At 35.4% G+C, this 20,727-nt stretch overlaps 1 protein-coding gene across 1 annotated transcript in view; it reads left to right on the forward strand.

The window, feature by feature from the left end:
- The window catches only part of LOC142331650 (uncharacterized), an 89,145-nt gene that overhangs the window by 9,450 nt on the left and 58,968 nt on the right, over positions 1-20,727 (forward strand). Inside the window, exons 3-5 of the mRNA XM_075377673.1 lie at positions 2,507-2,646; positions 8,610-8,758; positions 13,312-13,423. Of these exons, the coding sequence (XP_075233788.1) occupies positions 2,507-2,646; positions 8,610-8,758; positions 13,312-13,423 (401 nt within the window). The remainder of the gene's footprint in view (positions 1-2,506; positions 2,647-8,609; positions 8,759-13,311; positions 13,424-20,727) is intronic.

Raw genomic sequence — 20,727 nt, forward strand, 5'->3', positions numbered from 1 at the left:
ACTACATGCCGTTTCACATCTCGCTTCTCATTCGCGAGTTTTTGGCCGAAAAAAGTTTTCCTGTCGGTCCATATCCCCCATACTCACCGGATTTAGTACCGTGCGACTTTTGGCTCTTCCTAAAAGTTAAAATTGTGCTTAAAGGAAAATGTTTTGACAAAATTGCTGACATTGAGAGGGCCGCGACCGAGCAGCTAAAATCCCTTCTGAAAGACCAGTCGTTGGGATAAGTGCATCGCTAGCCAAGGACAGTACTTTGAAGGAGATTAAATTGAATTCTATGTAACCTTATTACTTTTTTTAATAAAAAATTATTCACCGTATTTTTTGATCATACCTCGTATGTGTATTTCCAACCTACTTCCTTGTAGGATTCTGCTGCAGATTTCAGAAAAATCCTGTTTTCAGATTTATTGTTTTTTTATGAAATCTGTAGCTTTTTTTTATTTTTAATGCATTTTACTATCGTTTAAAAATGCCTTTATTGTTTTATTTTTTGACCTAACTGTTTCCTGCATTTTCTGCTATCCATAAAGCTTACTCGAAACAATTTAAACAAATTTATTAATTCTATTTGATACTTGAAAATTTTGCTTGGAAGCACTCCTTTTATAATGAATTTTTCTGCGATCGATAAATTCATGTTACTGTTAACTGGTTTTCTTTTGACCAAAACAAAATAGCAACAGTGGTGAATTTAAACACGTTTTTTTCCTGCAATGTTTCTTTGTACTACAAGTTAAAACATAATCTGTGAAACGTCATTCTTTCGTAACTGCTTACTGAATTATAGTTTGCTCTTCTTCATATTCTACTTTTTTTTATCGCAGCTACCAGATTCTTGTACTACCAAAATACGTTGTTCTGTACATTTAAATTTAATTTTCCTCATAATGTTAACATTTATAATTTGTATATTTTAAAATTGCCTCTAAAATTAATTCAAAACACAGCAGTTTGTGTTTATTTAATATCGTTTGTATGTTATGTTCAATATACAGAGTTATCATAAAAGAATGGTGCGCTTTTGAACATGGTTTAAATTAAAACAGAATTACTTACAGTTTATGTTTTTTTATTTTTCAAATTTGTCGTCTCAACATTCTTTTTACATAATTAATAAACTTCAATATATGCGCCGTTAGTCGCTCGACAAATATCCAAACGATATTCAACTTCTTTCCTAATATTTCTTTGTTAATGGTTGTCACTGCTTCATTAATCCTGTTTTTTAAGTGGTTTAGGTGGCAAATTTTTTGCGTATAAACAACGCTTTTGATACACCACCACAAGAAAAAAATCGCAAGGTGTCAAGTCTGGACTCCTTGGAGGCCAAAGTATGGGTCCTTGCCGGCCTATCTGTCGATCTCCAAATTTTTAGTTCAAAGCGGCGTCCGTAACCGATGCATTGAAGTGCGGGGAAGCACCATCTTGTTGAAAATGAAGTTGATGGATGGGATGGATGTATGGTTTCGAGTTCATCCGGCTAAGGGAAGCAATAATCGGTTAACACGTCAAGTTACACGACTCCATTAATTGTTTTTTCAGCGAAGAAGAAAGGGCCTTATTACACGATTTTTCATCACGCCCACAGCAAACATTAACTTTAGGTGAATCGCGTTGTTTCTCAATAATTGGGTGTGGGTTTTCAGAGCCCCATATTCGTGAAGTGTCTGTTAACTCATCCATTCGCGTGGAATGTAGCTTCGTCTGTAAAAATTATATCGTCTAAAAATGATTCGTTTTCACTTATTCTGTCCGACATTTCAACAGCGAAATTGTAACGTTTTATACAATCATCGGGTATCAATTCCTGCAGTATCTGGATTTTATAAGCGTGTAATTTCAGTTTTTTACGTAAAACTTTGTGAACTGTTGATTTTGGAATACCTAAGTCGACGCTTTGACAGGGGATGGACTTCCCAGGACTTCTAATTGCCGATCATCTAATTAGTTCAACCGTTTCGTCTGGTACACTTGGTCTGCCGGTTGATTTCTGTTTCTTAACCGATCCGGTTTCTTTGAATCGTTTGAACCAACGTGTTATGTTATTTTTGTGTGGGGGATCTCTTCCGAATTCACGTCGAAACGCACGTTGAACTAAAATTACAGATTTAAAAATTACAAATTACAGCCATCAGTAAAACACACTTTGCTTTGTCTTTATCCGAGAACATAGTAACTCGCTAAACTCACCGCAACAACAATACAAGAACTGACGTTGCGGTTACAACTGCTGATAAACAAACTTTTGGGTTGGAGGCTTTCAGGGATACCAATATAACATCTAGAAATTTCCCTACAATCTTCCTATGAATTATTGAAACCGCACCATTCTTTTATGATAACCCTGTATTATTGAGAGTTTTGCTCTGTCAAATTCTCTGTTTTCCGTGATACGTTTAACTTTGTACATTGTAATATTTTATTTTCTACATTTAACATAATTATATGTTTGTTTGAAATACTATTTATAAAATTATTTACGCTAAACTTTCATTTATAGAAATAATTAGTACAGCAGAGAGGGCTGACATTGCACCACATGTAAAAGACGGTTATATAATGATGTTTATCTACATGCCTGTTGTATTCACTAGCGAGTTCACGCCATATATTGGGCAAATTATCACACCGATACTGAAGGTAATTTATTTAATGTTTTTTTTTTTTTTTTTGTAACTATTTCTAATTCGTATATGTTAAGTTGATACTGCAAAACAATAAAAATAAAAATTGTTTTTTTTTATATAATTCTTGTCAGCAGATTTCTAGATACGAGGAATGTTTTTCAAGTAAGTACCATTTTGAAATTAAAAAACCAACAACACTATTCTTAACAATTTTATTTTTATGTAAAAAAAACTGTACTTTAATCTACTTTTCTACATAATTGCCATCAATATTCAGGCACTTGTATCATGCAAACAGCCTTTGAACACAGTCGTCATAAAAGTCTGCCGTCTGACTTAAAAACCACTGCAACACGGTTGCTTTGACACAATCATTGTTGTCTTGGCGTTGACCACCGAAATGTTTTTTCAAATGCAGAAACAAGTCGTAATCACTGGCCCCTAGATCGGGACTGTATGGAGGGTGATGAAGTTGTTCCCAGCCAAACGATGCGTCGAGTTGATGCATTGTCATGAAACAAAAGGATCCCTTTATTCAGGACGCCACACCTTTTATTTTGGATTGCATGGTGCAGTTTTTTTTTTAAGGTTTCACGGTATGTCGTAGACTTTATTGTGTCACCATGTGGCAAAAACTCCACCAGCAGCAACCCCTCTTCCTGTCCTAAACACCATACACATGATTTTTCAGACTGAAATTGGGTGATATTGAATGCTGCCATTCCATGTCCGCTGTAATGTAAGTCACCCGTGTTTCGTCGCCTGTGACAATGGGGTTTTAAAAAATCATCACCCTTTACAATGTACAGTTCAAGAAAAACCAACACACTGCCTAAACGTTTGGTTTTGTGCACGTCAGTCAACATTTTCAGCTCCCGGTGTGAGCACAATTTTTTATAATTTAATGGTTTGGTCACAATTTCATAGACCACTTGTTGAAACTCGATGAAACTCTTCAGATAGCGAAGAAATCGGGTAAAGTGTCTGTTCTCTCTCGCACTTTTTTTATCAACTTTCTGCACCAGATTTTCAGTAATGACAGAAGATTGTTCATTCTGTTCCTCATCATGAACATTCTGGCGGCGTCTTTAAAAGCTCTAACCCATTTTCATGCCGTTCCATCGCTCGTAATATGTTCTCCATACACTTCACCGATCCGACGATGAATTTCAGCCGGTTTCACGTCTTTAGTACTAAGAAAACGAATCGCACCATGTATTTCACAGACGGTGGGATTCTCGATCGGCTGAGGCATTTTAAAAACTCACAAACAAACGTAAATACAGTGAAATATTTCTGTAATGGCGTCTGTGGCTTGCCAATAGATCAGGATGTACATAGTGCGCATGTGTGGAATGCTGACTGCAGTATAGCAGCGGTGTAATTTCAAAACTGTACTTACTTTAAAAACACGTCTTGTATTTAACTTTAAATGCAATTCATATGTAACTGTTCTTTATGTCGTCTATATAATGTATTTATTTGGAGTGAAATTTGTATGATTAATATGTTTTTATCTTGTGACTCAACGCATATTGTGAAAAGTAGGTTTTTTTGTATTTGTTAAACCGTCTTAGATATATACGAAAAGAAATTTTCTGAAATCTGCAGCAGAGTTTGTAGAAATGAAGCAGGTCAGGGAAACGCATATTACATCTAGGTTTATTTAATTTGGTGATTAGGAATGAGTAATATTAGAATGCGATGTTTGATCGTTTCAGTTAAGTTTATTATAATTTTGAGCGATGACTGTGCCAGTACCTTGATAAATTATTGATTTTTATAATTCTTCTTTACCATTAAGCACATACATCATAAATATTCCAGCTCTTGACTTTTATCATTATAAGCTGTGTTACTGTTTTCATGTATAATCTTTTTTTCCACACCTTCTAATTGACAAGCTGTAGATAGAAAAATAATAATCATAATAATAATATAATTTGTTCATATGTGATATATTTTTAAGTTGTGTAATTAAGTAATAAACTAAAATTCATAAATGCCTTTTTTTGTCTTCAGTCATTTGATTGGTTTGATGCAGCTCTCCAAGATTCCCTATCTAGTGCTAGACGTTTCATTTCGGTATACCCCCTACATCCTACATCCCTAACAATTTGTTATACATATTCCAAATGTGGTCTGCCTACACAATTTTTTCCTTCTACCTGTCCTTCCAATATTAAAGCGACTATTCCAGGATGTCTTAGTATGTGGCCTATAAGGCTGTCTCTTCTTTTAACTATATTTTTCCAAATGCTTCTTTCTTCATCAATTTGCCACAACACCTCTTCATTTGTCACTTTATCCACCCATCTGATTTTTAACATTCTCCTATAGCATCGCATTTCAAAAGCTTCTAATCTTTTCTTCTCAAATACTCCGATCGTCCAAGTTTCACTTCCATATAAAGCGACACTCCAAACATACACTTTCAAAAATCTTTCCTGACATTTAAATTAATTTTTGATGTAAACAAATTATATTTCTGACTGAAGGCTCGTTTCGCTTATGCTATTCGGCATTTTATATCGCTCCTGCTTCATCCATCATTAGTAATTCTACTTCCCAAATAACAAAATTCTTCTACCTCCATAATCTTTTTTTCTCCTAGTTTCACATTCAGTGGTCCATCTTTGTTATTTCTAATACAATTCATTACTTTTGTCTGGTTCTTGTTTATTTTCATGCGTAGGACTTCATCCGTGCCGTTCATTGTTTCTTCTAAATCCTTTTTACTCTCGGCTAGAATTACTATTTCATCAGCAAATCGTAGCATCTTTACCTTTTCATCTTGTACTGTTACTGTAGGATGTAGAGGGTATACTGAAATGAAACGAGTAGCACTAGATAGGGAATCTTTGAGAGCTGTATCAAACCAGTCAAATGACTGAAGACAAAAAAAAAAAAAAACTGTTACTCCGAAACTAAATTGTACTTTAACATCATTGACTGCTAGTTCCATGTAAAGATTAAAAAGTAACAGGGATAGTCAACATCCTTGTCAGACTCCCTTTTTTATTACGGCTTCTTTCTTATGTTCTTCAATTGTTATTGTTGCTGTTTGGTTCCTGTACATGTTAGCAATTATTCTTCTATCTCTGTATTTGAACCCTAATTTTTTTAAAATGCTGAACATTTTATCTACGTTATCGAAAGCCTTTTCTAGGTCTATAAACGCCAAGTCTGTTGGTTTAATCTTCCTTCTACTATTAATCTGAGGCCTAAAATTGCTTCCCTTGTCCCTATACTTCTCCTGAAACCAAATTGGTCTTCTCATAACACTTCCTCCACTCTCCTCTCAATTCTTCTGTATAGAATTCTAGTTAAGATTTTTGATGCATGACTAGTTAAACTAATTGTTCTGTATTCTTCACATTTATCTGCCCCTGCTTTCTTTGGTATCATTACTATAACACTTTTTTTGAAGTCTGACGGAAATTCCCCTTTTTCATAAATATTACACACCAGTTTGTATAATCTATCAATCGCTTCCTCACCTGCACTGCACAGTAATTCTACAGGTATTTTGTCTATTCCAGGAGCCTTTCTGCCATTTAAATCTTTTAATGCTCTCTTAAATTCAGATCTCAGTATTGTTTCTCTCATTTCATCTTCTTCAACTTCTTCTTCTTCCTCTATAACACCATTTTCTAATTCATTTCCTCCGTATAACTCTTCAATATATTCCACCCACCTATCTACTTTACCTTTCGTATTATATATTGGTGTACCATCTTTGTTTAACACAATTAGATTTTAATTTATATACCCCAAAATTTTCCTGTATGCTCCGTCTATTTTACCAATCTTTACATAAATGCTTATGAAATAATTAAAGTGAATACAGTTAATTATTAAATTCACCTAAATTATTAAATAATTTGTACCGTTAGAATTTTTCGTCGATAAATACCGTACGATAAATGAAGGTAGAGTGTTTCATCTCTCAGTTTCATTTGGAAGTTCTGCATCGAAATCGGGCAATCAGGCTTGGCATTTTTCATATGTTGCAAGCTTTTTCTTTCGTAAGCGATTGTAAAAAAGCAGGTAGCATTTAGGTCGTAAACGAATGAATAAACAATTTTAATGTACTTAAATATCTACAATTTAGATCAATAATTTTTGCATACCCTTACATCTTGATGTACATTTATGTTAATGAAACGTCTTGAGAATTACCGATCGGGAAATTGGGTCGGAAGTGTAAGGTAAAATGGCAGTGGCAAACTACATTATTCTTATAGATTATCCAAAGTTGGAAATCAGTTTTGTTCTGTTTTTAATGGTTAGTTACTAGCTAACTGTTGATGCTGCATTAAATACAAAAATAAACAATAAACAAAAGTTATGAACTCATGACCACCTGTTATGCCCTTGAAAATTTTGTACAGGGTGATTCAAAGAAACGGGAAATTTAAAAAATTAAATAACGTTAATGAAAATTTTTTTTAGAAAGTGAATTTTATTTTGTGTAATTGTACAAATGTTGCCGTATTAGGATACATACATTTTAGTTTATTTTTTAAAGATGACATCTTGCAGGTGACCTCCTCTTCTACCTAAACACTCACGAAGTCTCTTCGTTAAATTGTTCATGGTTTGACGTATCATCACGACTGGAATTTCCGCAATTGCCGATCTTTGCCGTCGGTTCTTCCGTTGTAGCAGGTCTTTTGTGGAATACTTTGCTTTTAAGGTAACCCCGCAAAAATTAATCGCAAGCTGAGAGATCAGGCGATCTGGGAGGCCATCTAATGTCACAATTTTGTGAAATGACACATTGTCCAAACAATCGGCGTACAGCTGCCAACAATATTCATGCAGTATGTGACGTTGCTCCGTCTTGTTGAAACCAGGCTGTGTTAAGAATCGGTGGAAATCTCTTTTGTTGTTCCACAACAAAGGTTTCAAGCACGGCTACGTAATGAGCCGACGTCACTGTAATCGCAAGACTGTCGTCATCCTCAAAAAAATAAGGGCCTATAACACCGTAAGATGACAGCACACCACACGGTCACTTTCTGGCTGTGCAACAGACTCTGGTGTAGCTGCGTAGGATTTTCTTGTGCCCGGTATCTGAAATTTTGTTAACAAATCCACTGAGGTGGAAATGCGCTTGTCTGACATCCACAGTTCGTGAACAAACTCTTCGTTATCGTTTATCTTCTGAAGCATTACATTACAGAATTGTGCTCGCACAACCGCATCGTTCGGTTTCAGTTCCTGGACGATCTGCAACTTGTACGGATGGAATTGCAAGTCCTTCACTAACATTCTTCGAACGCTTGAACTATGCGATTGTAAAGATGCTGAGAGACGACGGATTGACCGATGTGGACATCGTGGGACAGCATCTTGTAAAGCTTGAACATTCTGTAGTGTACGGACGGTTTGCTCACGGCCTGGAGGTTTCTTTTTTATTGTCGAACCGGTTTCCTCAAAATTAGATATCAATGCTTTAATCGCATGTGCTGATGGAACACGGCCGTGCCGTCCCAGATTAAAATGATTGCGAAACTCTCTACGCGCCCCTCCACACTGTCATTGTTTTTGTAAAACGCTTTGATAGCAAATACACGTTGCGCACAACTCCAAGGATCCATGACAACTAAATGGCAGGTTAGGTTAGAGAGGCTGGCGCCACTTATCAAGTGGTACCAATCGCTCACGGCTATCAACACAACTTTCAAAATGTCCCGTTTCTTTGAATCAACCTGTATTTAAATTTGTAATAAATGGTCTTATCGATTGATATTAGTCATAAAGGTTACAAAACAGATTGTCAGTTTTATATCGTTTGATTTTATGGATTTTTTTTTGGAAGCGGCTACTTTTGTATGAAAGTGTGTGTATTTCAATCAGTTTTTTCTGAATTCGTCTATTTATTATAATTTCTCTTGTTTAGATCGTTAATTTTCTTTTCGATTAATCACGATCAGAAAAAAATATAAACTGTAATTTTCTTAATTCCAGGCATTAGCTGATGAAAATGAATACGTCAGGGATACAGCGTTGAAGGCTGGTCAGCGAATTGTTAATTTATACGCTGATTCTGCTATTATGTTATTATTACCGGAATTAGAGAAAGGACTTTTTGACGATAATTGGAGAATTAGATACAGGTTTGTGTTTTTTATTATTATCACTGCTTTTAGTTACTCTGTTCATCCTAATCTTTTGAAGCGTCAGTAAAATGTGAATGTTAGTGCCAGCTGTTTCGAAATTATGACCGAAATTGATGTGCTAATATTTATAAGGCTAATAATGTAGTAATGTGATTTCTACTGAGAGGTACGACTAATTTTATATTACTATTATTACAATAATAGTTTTTATATGGTAATTTTCATTACAAAATACTGTAACAGTATTCCACAAAAAGGCTGTTTTGGATAGCTTTGTACTGAAAAGGAGTGAATAAAAGATTTGAATTTTTACGTACTTTTATTTAAACATGTTTTTTAAACCTTTGCAACATGTTTAAACAACCCGGACGAAGATCTGTGTTCTTTAAACGTTGACCTCTGTCGGGTCAGTTTAAAGAAGAAATTGAGAAGTTTTAGTCTTTATTTGCCTTTTTTTTTTTAATTTGATATCGTTGATAAAGCAAAATAAAGGCTGGTGAAATAGAAACCGATATACAGTATTTAATGATATCTTAACGTTTTCCCATCACAATGATATCCGCGGTCGATTAGTGCTCTACGAAAATGTTGGTATCTGATTGCCTCTCTTCATATACTTATGCTACCCTCTTGTGAAGAAAATTTCAAAAAATTACAGTATATTAAAGAGATTTAACAGATTCTGACGATAAAAAAACCATTACGATTCAATATTTTTTATGCCTGTAACAACAAAAAAATTGAAACAGTACAGAAATTACGATAATTTAATTGCAGGATTTTTTTTGCGCATTTCTAACGCGTTTTTTTATTAGCGAAACTTTTTTTTGTTTTTTTCTTTATGAAACGTAGTTAGCAAATTTTAAAAATAATACTTTCAAGCAAATCGGTTGAAAATTGGGCAAAATATGATGAAACACCCGTGCTATAAATCACATATGTTAGTATAAGTGAATGTAGATTCTGAAAACTAAGTTTTATCAAAATTTCCACCGCTTAAAAACTATTCATATCGACAAAAATCTCTATCTCTCTCTCTCTCTCTCTCTCTCTCTCTCTCTCTCTCTCTCTCTCTCTCTCTCTCACTCACTCTCTCTCTCTCTCGCTCTTTCTTTCTCTCTCTCTCTCTCTGTCTCTCTCTCTCTCACACACACACACCAAACACACATACCACACACACACACCACACACACACACACACACACACACACACACACACACACACACACACACAATCTAATGAGGTTTGGCACCTTTTGCCATTTTTTTCAGTACTGGCAGGCGAGCTATGATATTTTCCCTACCAGCTCGAACAATTGTATGTGAGGGTAAAGATTTCAACACGTCTTGTCTTTTCTAAGGGTGAAATCCAAAGGCGGGAGGCCATCACTTTCAGTATCATATAATCTACCCATTCGGATTGGTCTAGTAATGAACACATCTTCCCAAATCAGCTGATTTGGAAGTCGAAGAGTTCTAACGACTTTTATACAGATTTTAATACTATTTTTTATTTTTTTTTTGTCTTCAGTCATTTGACTGGTTTGATGCAGCTCTCCAAGATTCGCTATCTAGTGCTAGTCGTTTCATTTCAGTATACCCTCTAACAATTTGTTTTACATATTCCAAACGTGGCCTGCCTACACAATTTTTTTCCTTCCAATATTAAAGTGACTATTCCAGGATGCCTTAATATGTGACCTCTCTTCTTTTAACTATATTTTTCCAAATGCTTCTTTCTTCATCTATTTGCCGCAATACCTCTTCATTTGTCACTTTATCCACCCATCTGATTTTTAACATTCTCCTATAGCACCGCATTTCAAAAGCTTCTAATCTTTTCTTCTCAGATACTCCGATCGTCCAAGTTTCACTTCCATATAAAGCGACACTCCAAACATACACTTTAAAAAATCTCTTCCTGACATTTAAATTAATTTTTGATGTAAGCAAATTATATTTCTTACTGAAGGCTCGTTTAGCTTGTGCTATTCGGCATTTTATATCGCTCCTGCTTCGACAATCTTTAATACTAGATCGTGGATACTGGAGTTCTTTCGTAGTTTGGTTTCAATTAACACATCTCAGGAGTGGTCGACCTGAGACTGTACAAGACTACACTTCATTCACATTCGTACATATCATCCTCTATCTAAGTAGTATAGTTAGAAAAGGGTTTTATGTAGAGTCCTGATGCGAGTAAATTCAGTTATACTTAAATCTGTATTTTTATCTAATTTAGTTCGGGAACTTTTCAGACTTTAATGTTTATACCCTACTCTAGCTGCCTTAATAAAAGATTTCTGTTGGTATTCTCCTCTTTAACACTTTTGAACCCTCGGCTTCTCGGCAGGCACATGGTGGTCCATGGTAACTGAGCAATTTAGATCGATTTAAAAAATTCCTATTCATGATAATTTTAAAATTTCCTTAAAAGAGTTTTATCACTGAAAGAAAAGACATTCAAATTTGTTTCATGTAAAAAAAGACATGCGAGTTACCAGAAATTACGTTTCATGTTGAGATTTTCCTTCCAAATGCAGAAAAAAATTAGCTGCAATACAAGCAATTAATATTTTTTTAAAATTATTAAATGTATTTTAATTTATTTATATTGCATATAATGTATTTTTAGAAACACAGAAACGTACTCTTTCAATATAATATAAATTCATTTAGATATCACTTAGAAGTAAAAGGTTATGTCACTTGAAAGAAAACCTTTTTTATAGAACAAATATATATATATATGGTATATTGATATACATGGTTATCATAAAAGAATGGTGCGGTTTTGAACATGGTTTAAATTAAAACAGAATTACTTACGGTTTATGTTTTTTATTTTTCAATTTTGTCGTCTCAAACATTTTTGTACGTAATTAATAAATTTCAATATGTGCGCCCTTAGTCGCTCGACAAATGTCCAAAACATGCTCAACTTCTCTCCAAACATTAGTTAACATTTCTTCGTTAATGGTTGTCATTGCTTCATTAATCCTGTTTTTTAAGCGGTTTAGGTCGCGAATTTTTTGCATATAAACAACGCTTTTGATGTACCCCACAAGAAAAAAATCGCAAGGTGTCAGGTCTGGACTCCTTGGAGGCCGAAGTACTGGTCCTTGTCGGCCTATCCATCGATCTCCAAATTTTTCGTTCAAAGCGTCTGTGACCGATGCATTAAACTGCGGGGGAGCACCATGTTGTTGGAAATGAAGTTGATGGATGGTTTCGAGTTCTCCAGCTGAGGAAAACAATAATCGGTTAACATGTCAAGATACGCGACTCCATTAATTGTTTTTTCAGCAAAGACGAAAGGCCCTATTACATGATTTTTCATCGCGCCACACCAAACGTTAACTTTAGGCAAATCACGTTCGTTCACAATAATTGCGTGTGGGTTTTCAGAGCCCTATATTCGTGAATTGTGTCTGTTGTTAACGCATCCATTCACGTGGAATGTAGCTTTGTGTGTAAAAATTATATCTTCTAAAAATGATTAGTTTTCACTTATTCTGTCCGACATTTCAACAACGAAATTGTAACGTTTTACACCATCATCAGGTTTCACTTCCAGCAGTATCTGGATTTTATAAGCGTGTAATTTCACTTTTTTATGTAAAACTTTGTGAACTGTTGATTTTGGAATACCTAATTCGACGCTTTGACGGGGGATGGACTTCCCAGGACTTCTAATTGCCGATCGTCTAATTAGTTCAACCGTTTCATCCGGTACACTTGGTCTGCCGGTTGATTTCTATTTCTTAAACGATCCGGTTTCTTCGAATCGTTTGAATCGATGTGTTATGTTATTTTTTATGTGGTGGATCTCTTCCAAATTCGCGTCGAAACACACGTTGAACTAAAATTAAGGATTTAATTCGGCCATCAATAAAACACACTTTGCTTTGTCTTTATCCGAGAACATAGTAACTCACTAACAATACACTGCGACAACAATACAAGAACTGACGTTGCGGTTACAACTGCTGATAAACTTATGGGTTGGAGGCTTTCAGGGATATCATATAACATCTAGAAATTTCTCTACAATCTTCATATGAATTACTGAAACCGCACCATTCTTTTATGATAGCCCTGTATATTAATATAACAAGTATACATCTGACTACCACGAGACATGTAGTAACGAATTGTAATTTTCCGCTAGCGATTGGTACATTCTGGTTGTAAGCTAAGTGGTACGCACACATACAAATGCAATTTAGTAGTGTAGGATTTTTTTTTTAATTGTTAATTACCTTCGTTTTAGTTTATTCATAGATTGTTATTTTTAAGTGTTTTGTACAGTGTGGCAGTGTTTGTAATTATAAAATTTCTTTCTTATAGAATTAGATTTTATTATTAATTTCAACAGAATTTGTTAAAAATTACCTCATCTTGTTATTCACCTGATTTCCTAAATATGTTACTTTAATACATAATTTCACTGATGTAACATCATTTCCTCTAATTACATTTTGTAAATTAAAACATATTGTTCATTAAAGTTTAGCGATCTGTTGTTTATAAGTTATTCTCCTTTACAGTTCTGTGCAGCTACTGGGTGATCTGTTATATAGAATATCTGGTGTCTCTGGTAAGATGAGTACTGAAACTGCGAATGAAGATGATAATTTTGGTACCGAGCAGTCGCACAAGGTATTTGTTACATAATTTATAATTTTTTATTAAGACTACAGGAATATTGAAAATAAATTAGTGTGAATATCGATCAAGTAATCCTGGATGATGGACAGTTAAGTCTACTTCCGATGATCGTAATTACCAACCTGTTGGAAATAGTTCTTCCATGCACTAATAGGACGCATGTTTTTAACACTACAATAGCAGGAGCATAATTTTGACACCCTTATAACTTAAGGTTTCACTCGTTTCATTATAGATGTTTCAAAACGGATTCATCCCCTTTGTTTGACGACATGCGTTCCGTTACGGAACGGAACGCAAGAATGGCGGGAGTTTCAATATTTCTCCCTACAGATCGCAGAGCCTGGACAATGTCCCTTGCTGCTATATCTTTCTATTATCGGCCGGATTTCATCAGTTTATTTAGTGGCGGTTATAAATTATAAGTTTTATTTGTGGACGGATTTGGTAATTTATTTACTGGATTTGGCCATGATAGACTAAGCTTTTGAGCCTAGTAATCCCGGCGTTATTCCCCTTCAGTCCACCCGCTGAAGTACCTTCAGTTCCAGCACCTATGGGCTAGCAGGATTGCGCCTACCGGAGCTCTAGTTATTTAGAGGGAGAAACGCGAGCTCTAGTTATTTAGAGGGAGAAACGCGCCCTGTGCTCCAGAGGGAGTCGCATATGCTGACTAAATGAAATTGTGATTTCTTTGTGGGACGGTGTGGGGTGTTGTCTAGCTTTTTATAGTTTTAACAAAATCTAATTGCGAAAATGGTCACTGTCGCGGCCGAAATTTTCGTGCAGTTTTCATTTATCGGTTGCACGATATAGAGGCTCCTAAGTCTGGTTTGTCATTTTTTTGACTCTCGTACCGCCTTCTTCACGGTGGTTCGTTTAATACGGCATGAGGCCATTTTCTTATACCTTGTGGAGTACGGTCCTCTCGGCAGATGTCCCGGAAATGGCGGTGTTCAGACACGGCCGCTCTCCCGAACATTCTGCGTGCCTGCGACACTTCCACTTTGCATATGGTGTGTAGTCCCGCATCATAGCGAAGAGTGATGTTTCTGATGAATCACAGTGCTCCAAATATCGTTCTAATTTCTTTTGAAGCATGGAGTTCAACAAAGCTCCCCATGCCGGGTAAGCATATGTTAGAATCGATAGGATGTATAGCCGAAAAATGAGCAATTTGGTCGCCAGTGGATATGGGCTGGCACTGTTCAGTACTTGGTATAGTGAGGCCCTGACGGCCTTTGCCCTTTGGGTCACATATTTAACATGTTCTCCTAAGGTAAGCCATTTGTCCAGGACTACTCCCAGGTACTGGACTGTTTTCCCAAAGGGGATTTTCTCTCCTGAGATTTCCATCTGCCTGGCTGAAGCACGTGTCTTGTATGTGAACATCACTGGCACCGATTTTTCACCATTGACCTTGATTCTCCACATATCGAACCACGGCTCTAATAGATCCGGTTGCCGTTGGAGTCTCTCGATCGTTTAATCTATCTACACCTCCGGATTCATAATAATATGCCGTATAGTTTGTGTATAGAGCTGTTTTAAGCCCTTCTGACAGCGGCATATCGTTGACGTAGGCCGTGTACAAGAATGGTAAAAGCACTGCTCCTTGGGGGACTCCAGCGGCTAAATTACCTGTAATAACCTTACAGTAAATGTTCTAAATGATTTCCTATAACGCCAATCCAGGTTTGTACATGTTTCATAACATTAGCAGCCACTTCTTGTAATATTCGATCTGTAATGTTTGAAATCTCACTTTCAATGTTAGCCTTCAATTTGTCAAGTGCATGAGAGTTGTTTTTAAAAATACACCTCCCAAAGAAAAAATTCTGCCGGTGTAAGATCTGGGAGTCATTGAAGCTACTATCTTTTTGATATCAGATGGCTAAAAAATTTCATTAAAAGCATTTTACAGCATTAAACAGCATTTCATTAAAAGTACGACAATATTGTATTATTCTGCTAGAACCAATGTTCTTGTTCGTGTAAATCTAAAACGGTGATAGACTGTTTTATTAAGTTGCGATAAACCACACCGTTTACAGAATTATGAAAAATAAAGGTCCTGTTACACGACCCTGAAGATTGCACACCAAACACCAATTTTATGCGCATACAATGGTCGTTTGTGAAATGCCGGAGGATTTTCAGCCCTCCATATTTGACAGTTTGGCTGTTAATGTAACCATCCAAGTGAAATCATATCTCGTCGCTGACTAAACACGATCCAAAATTTCAATATTGTTATCAGCGATAAGCAAACAATACTGTGAACGTTTTCTAAAGTCTATTTCTTTCAGTACTTGCACAACATCGGTGTGATAAGCATGAAATTATAATTTGTTAGTAGTCCTGAAAGCTGTGGTTAATGAAAACTCAGCCTGTAAAGATAATTTTGTGAACGATTTTTCCAGGTGAGCTAGTCAAATTTTCTTTTGCACCCTCCAGAATTTTAACAGTGATGTTCAACCTGTGCTTTTTCGATTATGCGTACTCCTAGTCTCGTGAAATCTATTAATCAAACGCAATATTGTCGATTTATTAGGAACCGAAGAATTGAAAAAAATTTTATCTGAACCTCGTCTCAATAATACACGCCCTTGGAAAACAACATAGTTAACGCAATAGAATGAATTTATACTAGTATAGCACTAGTGTATAAGAAGAACATTTCAACTGTTAGAAACTGCTAACCTTGAGTACAGTGTTGCCAACTGATATGTAGAGAGAGAGAGAGAGAGATAAAATTTATTTATGCGTGAATTCTACCTTTTTAAAGTTGCATTCTTTTTAAACACTCATTCATTGTATAACATGAATTCTTATTTTTCATTATTTGACAGAAATTTCAGGAATGTAAAAATATTTCTAGATATTTCAGAAAACCGACCGGATTGGTCTAGTGGTTAATTTGTCGTTGCAAATGACAAATCAGCTGATTTTAAAGTCAAAAGTTCTAAGGATCACATCCTAATAAAGGTAGTTACTTTTATACAGATTTTAATACTAGATCGTGGATACTGGAGTTCTTTTTGGTAGTTGGGTTCAATTAACCACACTTGTCCACGGTGGTTGACTTGAAACTGTACAAGACTATACTTCATTCATATCATCCTCTGAAGTAATACCTTACTGTAGTTCTGGAGGTTAAACAGAAAATGTAGGAGATATTTCAAGAATATTAAAAAATTATTAATTAATAATTAATTTATTTAAAAAAGTTATTAATTAATAATGAAAACTTATTCTTCTGTGTAGTGTAATGCTTAAACGTACAAGGTCTGTAAATAAAGTAATGAGACCACTTTTTTTTGGCAGCCAAAGTGGCAACACTGTAAAGTTACTAGTAAACATATGGTAATATGAACAGCTGATTTATATAAGGTATTAATATTTTTAGTCTATTGTCGCCACGTGTGACGTAAACGAACTTTACATGAAACGAGTTTTTGTTGTGCGTTATGAGCGATACTAATTATGTGTTAAACTCTGTGAGAATGCTACAAAATTGGAAAGGGCGATGATGCTTTGTCACGAGAGCCAAGTTTTTAGGTGGTTTTGAAGCATTTTCTGATGGCCGGGAATCAGTTACAGACGATCCACGCTCTGGAAGACCGTTAATATCAAAAAGTGATGACAATATTGAACAAATCAGAGACTTTTGGAGTTGTTAGTCTACAGGACAGACTGTAAATCGGTAAGTTTACCAAGAAATTCTTGAAAGACTGCGGAAAAGAGTTGTCGGTGTGAGACCAGCCATCAAAGACAACCGGATAATGCGTCATGACAATGCACCTTGTCACACTGCTTTCTCGATTAATGAATTTTTGGCAAAGAAAAAGATTCCAGTAGTTGTTCAACCACCTTATTCACCTGACTTGAGTCCCTGCGACTTTTTCCTGTTCCCGACTAAAAAAAACCTCAAAGGGGACACCATTTTGGAACAATCTTTTTTTTCTGTCTTCAGTCATTTGACTGGTTTGATGCAGCTCTCCAAGATTCCCTATCTAGTGCTAGTCGTTTCATTTCGGTACACCCCCCTAACAATTTGTTTTACATATTCCAAATGTGGCCTGCCTACACAATTTTTTCCTTCCAATATTAAAGCGACTATTCCAGGATGCCTTAGTATGTGGCTTATAAGTCTGTCTCTTCTTTTAATTATATTTTTCCAAATGCTTCTTTCTTCATCTATTTGCCGCAACACCTCTTCATTTGTCACTTTATCCACCCATCTGACAGCATATTATGGCTTCTTTCTTATGTTCTTCAATTATTACTGTTGCTGTTTGGTTCCTGTACATGTCAGCAATTGTTCTTCTATCTCTGTATTTGAACCCTAATTTTTTTAAAAATGCAGACATTTTATTCCAGTCTACTTTATCGAAAGCCTTTTCTTGATCTATAAACGCCAAGCATGTCGGTTTGTTTTTCTTTAATCTTCCTTCTACTATTAATCTGAGGCCTAAAATTCCTTCCCTTGTCCCTATACTTTTCCTGAAACCAAATTGGTTTCCTCCTAACACTTCTTCCACTCTCCTCTCAATTCTTCTGTATAGAATTCTAGTTAAGATTTTTGATGCATTACTAGTTAAACTAATAGTAGAAAACATACTTTGGAAAAGTAGAAAACATTAAAAAACAAAAATGTAACCGGCCATCTGAAGGACATTCCGATTTCTGAGTTCCTATACTGCTACAGAAGAGCGGGAAAACCGTTTGAAACGTTGCATGGCTTCCTAAGGGAATTATTTCAAAGGTTGATAGAGTCCACGTATAATTGGATTGTGAATAAAAGGTTTTTCTGAACCGGTCTCGTTACTTTATTTACAGACTTTGCATGCAGTTTTTGTTCAGTTTAGAGTCGCACAGAAATTTTACCCGATGAACAAGCTGATATAGCTGCTAAGGTATATAGTATAGGCATATGTACCTTACTCACCGGGTTGGTCTAGTGGTGAACGCGTCTTCCCAAATCAGCTGATTTGGAAGTCGAGAGTTCCAGCGTTCAAGTCCTAGTAAAGCCAGTTATTTTTACACGGATTTGAATACTAGATCGTGGATACCGGTGTTCTTTGGCGGTTGGGTTTCAATTAACCACACATCTCAGGAACGGTCGAACTGAGACTGTACAAGACTACACTTCATTCACACTCATACATATCCTCATTCATCCTCTGAAGTATTATCTAAACTGTAGTTACCGGAGGCTAAACAGGAAAAGAGAGAGGCATATGTACCTTAGTATATATAGCTACTGTACAAAATATCTATTTTTAAGTCGTGCAGACTTAATCATTCTTTACATAAAAATTTCCATTATCGTTCTTTATCTTACTGCTTGCTCTTGTAATTGATGTCATGCAGATTAATGGCAAAGATTTACGCTCAGTTTTGAAATTATCTGAATAATGAAAACTCTGGAAGCCGATTTAAAATAACAAGATTTTCATGTCGTTAATGATAGTTTAAGTTAGAATCTATTGCGATTAGAAATTTTGTGAAACCACCTCGTGTATTCTACTGTTATTAAGGCATTCATGTAGAGTTTGGCTGCCAACATCCATGAAAGGTTGGATGACTATATTTATTTGAATGAAAAAAATCACTTCTAATATTGTTGCAAAATCATGAAAATTTTAAGATTCGTGGTACTGTTATCTAATGAAATTTACTAGGTTTGGAATATAATCAACATTAATAATAAATAACAATGGCTGTGCAGCGTAATGAGTTGTGATAATACTTGATTTTTATAGATCGCCAGTGCTCAAATAAATAGCTTCAGATATTGCAAGGAATTATTATTATATTCATGTCAGTTCTTTCCACGTTTTAATTATTTCATATTCTTTTTTTCAAATGTGTGTGTGTTTTTATGGGGGAGCATAATCCTCTAAGAAGCTAATAGTTTGATATAAACTAATTTTTCTAGGATTTTGAAAAATCAAAAAGTAACACAAAGAAGAAGAGTGGATTAATAAAAAGTGTTCAGAAGTAGAAAGAGAAATGAACATCGGTAAAATAGACAGAGCATACAGGAAAGATAAGGAAAATTTTGGGGTTCATAAATTAAAATCTAATAATGTGTTAAACAAAGATGGTACACCAATATATAATACGAAAGGTAAAGTTGATAGATGGGTGGAATATATTGAAGAGTTATACGGAGGAAATGAATTAGAAAATGGTGTTATAGAGGAAGAAGAGGAAGTTGAGGAGGATGAAATGGGAGAAACAATACTGAGATCTGAATTTAAGAGAGCATTAAAAGATTTAAATGGCAGAAAGGCTCCTGGAATAGACGGAATACCTGTAGAATTACTGCGCAGTGCAGGTGAGGAAGCGATTGATAGATTATACAAACTGGTGTGTAATATTTATGAAAAAGGGGAAGTTCCGTCAGACTTCAAAAAAGTGTTATAGTTATGACCAAAGAAAGCAGGGGCAGATAAATGTGAAGAATACAGAACAATTAGTTTAACTAGTCATGCATCAAAAATCTTAACTAGAATTTTATACAGAAGAATTGAGAGGAGAGTGGAAGAAGTGTTAGGAGAAGACCAATTTGGTTTCAGGAAAAGTATAGGGACAAGGGAAGCAATTTTAGGCCTCAGATTAATAGTAGAAGGAAGATTAAAGAAAAACAAACCAACATACTTAGTGTTTATAGACCTTTCTTTTTCCTGTTTAGCCTCCGGTAACTACCGTTTAGATAATTCTTCAGAGGATGAATGAGGATAATATGTATGAGTGTAAATGAAGTGTAGTCTTGTACATTCTCAGTTCGACCGTTCCTGAGATGTGTGGTTAATTGAAATCCAACCACCAAAGAACACCGGCGGTATCCACGATCTAGTATTCAAATCCGTGTAAAAATAACTGGCTTTACTAGGACTTGAACGCTGTAACTCACGACTCCCAAATCAGCTGATTTGGGAAGACACGTTAACCACTAGACCAACCCGGTGGGTTGTGTTTATAGACCTAGAAAAGGCATTCGATAACATAGACTGGAATAAAATGTTCAGCATTTAAAAAAAGTTAGGGTTCAAATACAGAGATAGAACAATTGCTATAATGTACAGGAACCAAACAGCAACAGTAACAATTGAAGAACATAAGAAAGAAGCTGTAATAAGAAAGGGAGTCCGAAAAGGATGTTCCCTATCTCCGTTACTTTTTAATCTTTACATGGAACTAGCAGTTAATGATGTTAAAGAACAATTTAGATTCGGAGTAACAGTACAAGGTGAAAAGATAAAGATGCTACGATTTGCTGATGA

This window comes from Lycorma delicatula, chromosome 10 (genome assembly GCF_047948215.1).
Source record: "Lycorma delicatula isolate Av1 chromosome 10, ASM4794821v1, whole genome shotgun sequence".
Lineage (NCBI taxonomy): Eukaryota > Metazoa > Arthropoda > Insecta > Hemiptera > Fulgoridae > Lycorma > Lycorma delicatula.